This window comes from Lolium rigidum, unplaced genomic scaffold (genome assembly GCF_022539505.1).
Source record: "Lolium rigidum isolate FL_2022 unplaced genomic scaffold, APGP_CSIRO_Lrig_0.1 contig_15802_1, whole genome shotgun sequence".
In the NCBI taxonomy this organism is placed as follows: Eukaryota; Viridiplantae; Streptophyta; class Magnoliopsida; order Poales; family Poaceae; genus Lolium; species Lolium rigidum.
This window is the reverse complement of record NW_025899878.1, coordinates 94,144-103,966: the sequence shown is the minus strand read 5'-3', so window position 1 is coordinate 103,966 and position 9,823 is coordinate 94,144. Positions and strand designations below refer to the sequence as shown.

Genomic DNA, 9,823 nt, shown 5'->3' with positions numbered 1-9,823 from the left:
TGTGAAGAAATTTAGGGTTAACTGATGGTTTCCTTGGCTAGGATCTTGCTAGGTAGTGTTTGGTAGCTTCTAGTACCTGTAGATCCTCTACTGGTGCTATCTGTGCATCTATCCTTGCTTATTTGCACATGAATAGTATCTAGATGGTTTTGGGCTCTAGCTGCTCCATTTCTACCAGTGATCCTTGGTCAACACCAAGTGATGACAACCCCATGAGCATCTGCTCATTTCATGCCTTGTGTCATGCAATAATTATGGATTGGATCCACTGGATCCTCTCCAGGTACTTTCTATACCTTGTTTCAGCTCCTAGATGGTTAGGCTCAGCTGCTGTTGAGCTGTTGCTTGATGTTCTTGGTTACTTGCCCTACTCCTCCTAGCTCCTGGTGATCTTGTTTAAGTCCCCATGTCTCTGTTGGGTTTGGATTGGTGGATTTTGGATGGATGGATGGTTTCAGTGGTTGGTTTTGCTGTTCTTGAGCAATAACAGGATGAACTATGCACTGTTCCTTGCTTGTGCTTGGTGAATGATTATCTGGTTGACTTGTGAATTGTTTCTGGGTGTTCCACCCTTTTATACTGCATGTTGGGTTCACCATGGCTGTGACACACAAGCCTGGCATGGCTTGGTGACTAAGCCATGGCCCTGGCTTGCTGTTGGATGCACAACAGCTCTATGAGTTGTGTGTTCCTTTGGTGAATCTTGAGCCCCTGAGTGACTCAGGTTTGGTATGCTGGTGCCTATCTTGGTTCTGGCCAAGTTTTGGAGTGCCAAGTGTCCTTCAAACTTGGTTTTAACCCCTGTCTAGTTCTTCACTTGGTTTAACCCCTAGGCTAGTTTCTTCTCTTATTTGCAGGTTTCAAAGCTGGAAATGATCAAGGACAAATTCTTCCAAGATACTTAGTTTAGGTTTTAGTATAGGATCAAACCTTTGTAATCTTCTTTTTATTTTTTTATTATTCATCCAATTTTTGTATGATGAATATTGTAAAGACAATGTATGTGTGTGTATGATCAATAAAGCTCGCCCGAAGCGTCCCCTATGGAGTAGAGACTCGGGATGCCGGACAGCGTATTGAGCCACGCTGAACGGAAAGAGTCTTTGAAAAGAGCGACTGGTGCTGATAAAATATCCGGCACACACTAAAAAAATTAAAGGCGCTTCGGAAAACGTGATTGAAGATACTCTTAAATGTTCCATGAGTTCAGTACCTGACGCCGTCTTGTGTCTACAACCTTAGAGCGCCAGGCCTGGCGATGTGCGTGACCCTGAACGGCCCATTAAAATAAATTTGTGCATTTTGGAATTTAGTCAAGCTTCAATGTATGCACCATCTGCTCGACATGCATCTCGAATGCGGATGCAAGCAAACAGTGAGGACCGTTTGCTACCTCACGTGGCTATGTCTAGCCTTGCAACCAATCCAATCGCCGCCACATGCCAAAGAACTCAAATCGCCGTTTTCCTACTCACAGTCTCATCACCGATTGCTGGAGTGTATTTTTATTCATGTCGTTGAAACAGACGCATTTTCCCTTAAATCAATTGCAATCGGCAACTTGTACTGGACTACTGAGGATCATATTATCTCCCTCATATCCCATCACGTGATCCGGTCAAAATGCCTGGATAGCTTGGTGCCAAGAGAGTAGTACAATTCTGGTGATGCATGGCCTGATGCAACATGCAGCGATAGATAGGGCGTGTTTGATAGACCCGGTCGGCGACTTTGATCGGCGGCTATCTCTATCCACATTCCACAATATATAAGTGGCAATTTGCAAGAGGAGCTTCCGTATCTATCACACATACCACATGTGGCGTGCAGCCATAGTAACGTAGTACCATGCACACTGCGGAGCTTCCAAATCCCACACATACTCTTGTAGCCAATAGCCAGTAGCCTAGTACCATTATATATTCCGTACATGCGAAACAGTGGTTAGAGGCTTAGAGCTCTGCAGGGAGCGTCCATGGCTGCTCCTCCTAGTCCTCGGCCACACGTCATGGTGCTGCCCTTCCCCGCACAGGGCCACGTCATGCCTCTCATGGAGCTCTCCCACCGGCTCGTCGACCACGGGCTCCAGGTCGACTTCGTGAACACGGACTTCAACCACGACCGCGTCCTCAACGCCATGGCAGCCGAGACGGGAGCCGTCCCCGACGGCATCCACATGGTCTCGTTACCGGACGGCATGGGCCCCGACGGCGATCGTACCGACATCGCCATGCTAGCTGACGGCTTGCCGGCCGCCATGCTCGGCCCCCTCGAGCAGATGATCAGGTCCAAGAAGATCAAGTGGCTGATCGCCGATGTGTCCATGTGCTGGGCGCTGGAGCTGGCCATCACGGCGGGTGTCCGTGTCGCCTTGTTCTCGACCTTCTCCGCCGCCGTGTTCCTGCTCCGGCTACACATTCCAAAGCTGATCGAGGACGGTATCATCGACGTATGTGGTAAGAGGAGCATATCAATCAAATTTGTGTACGTGTGGTGGACACGTTGTTATGAAATTTTGACTGAGACGGGTAAGCAACGCAGGGAAAGTGACGAGGAACAAGACTATCCAGCTGAGCCCGAAGATGCCGCCCATCGAGGCGACCGAGATCCCGTGGACAAGCATGAGCAGCTCGCCGGACAGGATCAAGGTGATTATAAAGAACGTGCTAAAGACAAATCCGGCCGTATCACAGGCTGCTACTGTCATCTGCAACACGTTCGAGGAGATCGAATCGGAGGCGCTCGACCTGGTCCCGAACTCGCTGCCCGTCGGCCCGCTGGAAGCGCCGCCTGCGTCGAGTTCGTCGGCGGCCGGGCAGTTCTGGCCCGAGGACATGACGTGTCTTGCCTGGCTCGACGCGCAGGCCCGCAGCTCGGTCATCTACGTGGCGTTCGGGAGCTTCACCGTCTTCAACGCGACGCGGTTCCAGGAGCTCGCCGACGGGCTCGAGCTCACTGGCAGGCCCTTTCTCTGGGCGGTCCGGCCGAACTTCACCGACGGGGTGGTCGGCCAGGGTTGGCTCGACGCGTTCAAGCTCCAGGTCGAGGGCAAGGGGCTGGTCGTCGGCTGGGCGCCACAGCAGCGCGTCCTCTCGCATCCCTCCGTCGCATGCTTCGTGTCTCACTGCGGATGGAACTCCACCATGGAAGGGCTGCGGAACGGCGTGCCATTCCTGTGCTGGCCTTACTTCGCCGACCAGTTCTGCAACCAGAGCTACGTATGCAACGTATGGGGCACGGGCATCAAGCTCTGCGCCGACGAACATGAGGTGGTCACCAAGGAGGAGATCAAGGGCAAGGTCGACCAGCTGCTGGGCGACGAGGAGATCAAGGTGAGGGCAGCCATGTGGAAGGACAAGGCGTGCGCAAGCATTGCCGAGGGAGGATCATCACACCAGAACCTCCTCAAGCTTGTGAATTTGCTAAGAGAACAATAATCTTCACAGGACATACACTACTATTCTTTTAATAATTCGCAAAAAAACTATTCTTTTAATAAATTATATATTTCCCACTCGACTGAAATAACGGTTACTCTTAAATGGACAATCTGGAATGTTGATACGTGTATGGGTGTGTTAAATTGGAATGGGTTGTTTCTTGGGTCCAGACTGCTAAATTTTTCTGCACACATGAACCAAGCCTGAGTAAAAACGCGAAATATAGAATGATGTCCAAAGGAAGAGTCCACACTCCACAATGACAACTATGGTAGTACACACTTTCCGGCATGACCCACCACATATGTGATTACTTTTGAGTCTCTTTGTATTTCTGTTGATGATTATTAATAGATAGGTGGAATTTTCGCAAAAAAAAAACAAGAAAAGAGTGGAGGGGGAGAAGCATGCCAAATCGACAACTACGGCAGGAAACACGTTCCAAGATGACCACATACGTGATCACTGAGAACGGCAACAAGATATAGAGGAGGGGGAGAAGAGTGCCAAGTCGAAAGAAGGAATTTGGTAGGTGATGGGTGCCCTTCCTATTCTTTCGAATGTTCATCTCTTGTTGTCATGATCTCCGGAATTCAAATCAATAAAAATGATGCCTTGTGATCATGTCCACGAAACAATTCAATTCTTTTCGACTCTCTACACAATACACATGAATGTGGATACTTGTAGTAAATTAATATTTACAACACCCTCTTATAGCATTACAAGTTAAGTTTATTCATATAATTGTATTGTTACTACTTTGGCACACACCACACCGAGGAACATCTCGTCTCCTTGTTTAGAAATCCGATAGCAGTAAGCCAATAATACCCCACAGCGAACAATCAAAAAATGGATTTGCAAATTTATTTATCATGTTTATCGAATGCGTGGCTATAATTATCGAACTCATTTATGTGATTAAATTATAATTATTTATTAATTTTTTGATTAGTAATACTTCAGCTTGTTCCAATACAACAAAACCTAGTATAACCTTCGTGTGTGGTGTAACTTGTGTGTGGTGTAACTCAACACTAGGTTTACTCCTAACTAAGATAACACAATCATATTTGGCCTTTTCGCTATTGTACTACTTTAGTATGCATGACCATGATTGTTAAAATAAACTTGTACTTTGCTCAGAGATTACATCTTTTTAAAGTTTATGATAAAGATTTGATTAATAGAAATGTTTCTTCGAAAAAAATAAGCATAAGTACGTACTTTCTGGATGGACGTTTGTTCTGTAGTTTAGAGCATCCCCACTCGTTGGCGCTCCCCACATCCAAATCCGGCGAAATTTTCGTCCGGATTGGAGGAAGATTTGGCGTGGGGAGGAGTAGTTTCCCAGTCGTGTGCTCCCCAAGCGGCGTTTCTCGGGAAAAAAGAGGATGGCTCGGGGAATCCGGACGAAAGAGGAGACACGTGGGCGTGGGCGGTTGGTTTAGCTTCATCCGGAGTCCCCGGGAGACCCCCGGGAAACCGAGGATGGCATGGGGAGTCCGGACGAAAATAGGCTCAAATCCGGACCAAAACGAGGAACTGGGGGCCTGACTGGGCCGTTTTCGCCGTCCGGATGAAAAAAAGTGGCCGTGGGAGGCTCTGTGGGGGAGACGAGTGGAGATGCTCTTAGAGCCCATCTCTATATGTCATAAATATTGTGGTAGATGGTTCTGAATGCACTACTGTCTGTCAAATATATCAACAGAAAGTTGTCGAGTTTTAAGAAATCCAAATTAGAAATATAATGGAAATTAAAATCATCGTATACAAGAAATTGGCAGTTTCACAGAACGGTGGTGATGATTACCCTCTTGCAACTTATTATGGTGTAACTTTGGGAAATTATTCATGCCGTATATTCCTTCTCTCATAATTTAAATTTACTTTTAAAAACTCGATTTTATGATTTAATCACCACTAAATTTTCTCAAAGAACTGGATTAACATCATTATGAGATGGCAATATATATGGACCTAATTTAACCTTATCAATGGCTACTCACATGCATATATGAAGAAACATGGTGGAGAAGGATTGTGCTTCCTTTAAAAAAAAAATCAAAACTTGGGTCAAGATGACTCAAATAATTTTGGAAAAAACATATCTGATGTAAATACAATAATGAATTATGTAGGTGTAATTCCATGGCGCTTGGATTTCTCAACTAGAAGTTCACCTGTTGTCGTCACCTCTTCATAACATCATTGAAACCTTCTGAACATGGACAACATAAAATATTTCCATACATAGCATAAATTGTTCATGTACATGGCCTAAGGTCTGCGGGTTTACATCAGTGTTTTCTAATAGCAGGCAACGAAAGCACAAATAGGACTAACATTAAGATGCTCCATTCCACCGGGACAAATAATTTATGATTACTCCTAGTTTCACATGGGCAGTAACATGCCACTTTGTGATGATTTAATTAGCATCTCGTAAATCTGCCCAAATCAATAAGTCAAGTGAGACATGGAATGCACTCGCAATCCCCTAAAAAAAATCAGGAAAGGTGAAAAAAATGTACTTATAGCAATGAATCTTCAAGTGTCATATCATAGCAATTATCTACACAATTACTCATATATATGAATGTTCGCATGATAAAGGTAGTGTAAATATCAAGTAATGAATAGTGTGAATATGATGACTAGCATGACATCGAACAACCACATGTATATGCAAATATAACATACAAATACAAGAGGAAATTATAAACATTCAAAATAAAAGGGAGGTAAGCAAGAGGCTAGAAGATCAAGCGGAAAATAGCAAAAAAGAGGCCAACATAAAGAGACAAAGAAGCAGTCATGTTTGTAAAACGGGTTTTGGCAAAGAAAAATAATTTACTTGATTCTTCTATGCTAGGATTGCGAGCCATCCAAGATCCAAGAAAAAAAAAACAAAGAACAAATTCAAAAGGCCGTTACTTTTAGAATATTTTCTTTTATACCAGACAACAAACCAATAGTGAGGCTTCACCTAGCAGTTATCCATAACCAAGAACATGACTATTTTAATAGGTTTATACTCTAGGGAGGTTCTACTAAAAAAATTCACAAGAAAGAAATTTCCCTTGATGCAGAAGCAGGGACAGTATTTATGTGGGGTGTCGGCCACTATACTCTAATCGATCTAGGTTTCTAGTCTTAAGCCGCAAAACTGCTAGTGTAATCTTAGAGACATTATAAGAATACCATCGCAAAGCATGAAGTATGGATTTTATCCATCACGGGCCCTGAATCTGGGTACATCATGTCTCTCTGCTTTACACTTTCATTGGTTCGTCTTGGAGATCCTTGCCACGGCTTACTCACGTAAGGTTTCTACTATGAATACCCTTGTATATATGGTAGAACTAAATCGTGTTTCTACACGGTACAAACATGAAAGACAAGTTAGGTTGAATCTTGGGTTTAAGGAAAGAAAGGGCATATATAAGTAGCGGAGGCCTCAGTGATACACAAAGCTACTCTGATTCTTGCAAGCACCACCAAAATCCACCAGAAACTCTAGGCGAACTAGGTTTTGTTAAAGCCCCAAATCTCTTTGTACTCTTCTTGGATATTATAAGAAAAGACACCAGTCGGAACAAAGTCAGGCTTACCCGCATCAAGGGCGTGATAGTTGGTAAATCATGCCTCTCATATCTTCATCCTCGGCGCAGTTGGGCGGCGCGATCCTGTGTTGCCTGACCCCTACATTTTCTACTACATATGCCCCTGTTTACGACATGGACTTTCATTAAAAAAAATTGCAAGTAACTTTCATTAACTTGACTCCATTTTTACAAGTTGTCATGCGCATAGCATGTGCAACTTGGTTGGATCAGGGTAGAATCAACTTTTAAAAGTCACTAGAATGTGTAGATTTGCTTACAGATTTTTGTGTTAATATAGATGCCTTGCGTTACAAGTTCTGTAACTAGTGCATATCTCACGTGACATCTGGCATAGATGTCTATTCTGCTTGTCCCAGCAGTCAACAACGTTGCCCCCAAGCTTACTCGGGAAACAGAAACAAAGTGGTCCACAATTTCGGTTAATTAAATCCATAGGATGACATGAATCATCACCAAGATAACATTTCCGTTGCAATATGGTCAACAGACTGGAAATCTGCTGATGCAATCCCTGATGCAACTTCAGTTGGCCTGGCAGTCCCTTCGGTATGCATACGCGATGAGCTATATATATGCAGGAGAGTATCCCTGTCGTCCACACGGAGTGACTAACTTTGATCTCGCAATTAATTGTTTTGGAGGTCATAGCCATTGTAGCGCAAACAAACTCAATGGCTACTGCTGCTCAATCTCGTGTCATGGTGCTACCGTTCCCTGCACAGGGCCATGTCATCCCGCTCATGGAGCTCTCGCGCAAGCTCGTCAAGCACGGCTTCGAGATCGACTTCATAAACACCGAGTTCAACCACGGTCGTCTCCTTGAAGCCTTAGCAGAGAAGGGAGCAATCCCCGGTGGAATTCACATGCTCTCCATCCCAGACGGCCTAGGACCTGCTGAGGACCACACCGATATCGGTGCATTTGTCAAGGGCCTACCGGCCGCCATGTCCGGCCGTCTCGAGGAGATGATCACATCGAGAAAGATCAAGTGGATGATAGCAGACGTGTCCATGAGCTGGGCGCTGCAGCTGGCCACCACAGCCGGTGTCCGTGTCGCCCTGTTCTCCACTTACTCTGCGGCCGTGTTTGGCCTCAGGATGAACCTCCCCAAACTGATAGAAGATGGTGTTCTGGACGAAAGCGGTAAGAATAATCATTTTACATACTTTCTCCGTTTTAAAATAAGTATCGTAAATTTGTTTAGATTCACATGGATGTGTTTTAGTGATAGACATATACGAATTTTGATGAATTTGCGATGGTTATATTTTAAAACGGAGGGGGTATATTTCAACAGCCATATCACCTGTATTTCTTAACTTTGTGCTGTTAAGACTGATCAATCTGGAATCTGCACAGGGAATGTAATGAGGCATGAGAGGGTCCAACTGATGCCGCCCGTCGACGCGGGAGAAATCCCATGGGTCAGCCTGGGAAGCACCGCTGAGAGGCGCAAAACCAACGTCCAAAACGTCCTGAGGACCAACCGGTTGATGCCACTGGCTGAGATGATCATCTGTAACACTTTCATCGAGATGGAACCAGACGCGCTGGCTCTCCTCCCCAACGCGCTGCCGCTCGGCCCGCTGGTTGAGCCGACGGCGAGGCCAGCCGGACATTTCCTGCCCGAAGACCTGACATGCCTGACCTGGCTGGACACGCAGGCCCCTGGCTCCGTTATCTACATCGCCTTCGGGAGCTCGGGCGTCTTGGACGCGACACAGTTCCAAGAGCTCGCCGACGGGCTCGCCCTCTCCGGCCGACCGTTCATGTGGGTGGTCCGTCCGAAATTCACCACCGGCGTCGGACAAGATTGGTTGGACGTGTTCAAGCACCGCGTCGATGGCAAGGGGCTAGTCGTTGGCTGGGCACCGCAGCAGCGCGTGCTTTCGCACCCCTCCGTCGCCTGCTTCGTGTCACACTGTGGGTGGAACTCGACCATGGAAGGCATGCTGCACGGCGTACCGTTCGTGTGCTGGCCTTACTTCGCCGACCAGTTCTGCAACCAGAGCTACATCTGCAACGTGTGGGGCACGGGCGTCAAACTTTGCCGTGACAAACGAGGGGTGGTCACCAAAGAGGAGATCGAGAGCAAGGTCGCCTGGCTGCTCGGAGACGAAGAGATCAAAGGGAGGGCCGCGAAGTGGAAGCACAAGGCGTCTGCGAGCATCATAGAGGGCGGATCTTCCCATCAGAACTTGCTCGAGCTTGTGAATCTGGTAAGAGAACAATCCTACCCTAGTGGATGAAGAAGAGCTAAGTGCTACAGTTGGTGGTCAGCGTCTTTCACACCTTGTTGGTGAGATGCGATGTTTAGCTCAATTTAAAATCTGAAAGTATCTTGCTAGAAATCCAAATTTTCTCTAATAGTAAGAAATTTAAGCTTTGCGAAAAGTTAAAGGTATCAAAATCTTCCATTGTGTGTGTGTGTGTGCGCGTGCGTGCGTGTGTTCTATCTAAAGAAGTATATGATTTGCTTGATCTTGGTAAGAAAATGGAATGTGATATTGATCTCTTACTTGCTAATGATTCTATCAAGCATGCATTAGGTAGAATTAATAATATTATGATTAAACTATATATGAAAATTTTCCTATTGGTTTTATTGTTATGGATATGGGGGCAAATTAACCTCTAGTCCTATAATCCTTGGTAGACCATTTTTGGGAACAACAAGTAGTGTCACTGATCCTAGAGAAGGGAATATCAAGTTTCAGTGTTCACACAAGAAATGTACGGAACATTTTCCAA

At 45.7% G+C, this 9,823-nt stretch overlaps 2 protein-coding genes across 2 annotated transcripts; both read left to right on the top strand.

Moving 5' to 3' along the window:
* The first annotated feature begins 1,818 nt into the window (after positions 1–1,818).
* On the top strand, positions 1,819–3,564 carry LOC124680409 (UDP-glycosyltransferase 83A1-like). The gene is made up of 2 exons (XM_047215475.1): positions 1,819–2,456; positions 2,542–3,564. The coding sequence occupies exons 1-2, from the start codon at positions 1,976–1,978 to the stop codon at positions 3,435–3,437; spliced, it is 1,377 nt and encodes a 458-aa protein (XP_047071431.1). The 5' UTR covers positions 1,819–1,975; the 3' UTR covers positions 3,438–3,564.
* Positions 3,565–7,736: 4,172 nt separating this feature from the next.
* On the top strand, positions 7,737–9,420 carry LOC124680413 (UDP-glycosyltransferase 83A1-like). Its single transcript, XM_047215480.1, has 2 exons — positions 7,737–8,215; positions 8,432–9,420. Exons 1-2 carry the CDS (start codon positions 7,744–7,746, stop codon positions 9,319–9,321), a joined length of 1,362 nt encoding a protein of 453 aa, XP_047071436.1. The 5' UTR covers positions 7,737–7,743; the 3' UTR covers positions 9,322–9,420.
* The last annotated feature ends 403 nt before the right edge of the window (positions 9,421–9,823 follow it).

Excerpts from the sequence above, each read along its gene's own strand:
- LOC124680409 (XM_047215475.1), top strand. The coding sequence starts at position 1,976 with ATGGCTGCTCCTCCTAGTCCTCGGCCACACGTCATGGTGCTGCCCTTC. Across the intron at positions 2,457-2,541 it reads CGGTATCATCGACGTATGTG|GGAAAGTGACGAGGAACAAG; the intron begins GTAAGAGGAGCA and ends TAAGCAACGCAG.
- LOC124680413 (XM_047215480.1), top strand. The coding sequence starts at position 7,744 with ATGGCTACTGCTGCTCAATCTCGTGTCATGGTGCTACCGTTCCCTGCA. Across the intron at positions 8,216-8,431 it reads TGGTGTTCTGGACGAAAGCG|GGAATGTAATGAGGCATGAG; the intron begins GTAAGAATAATC and ends GAATCTGCACAG.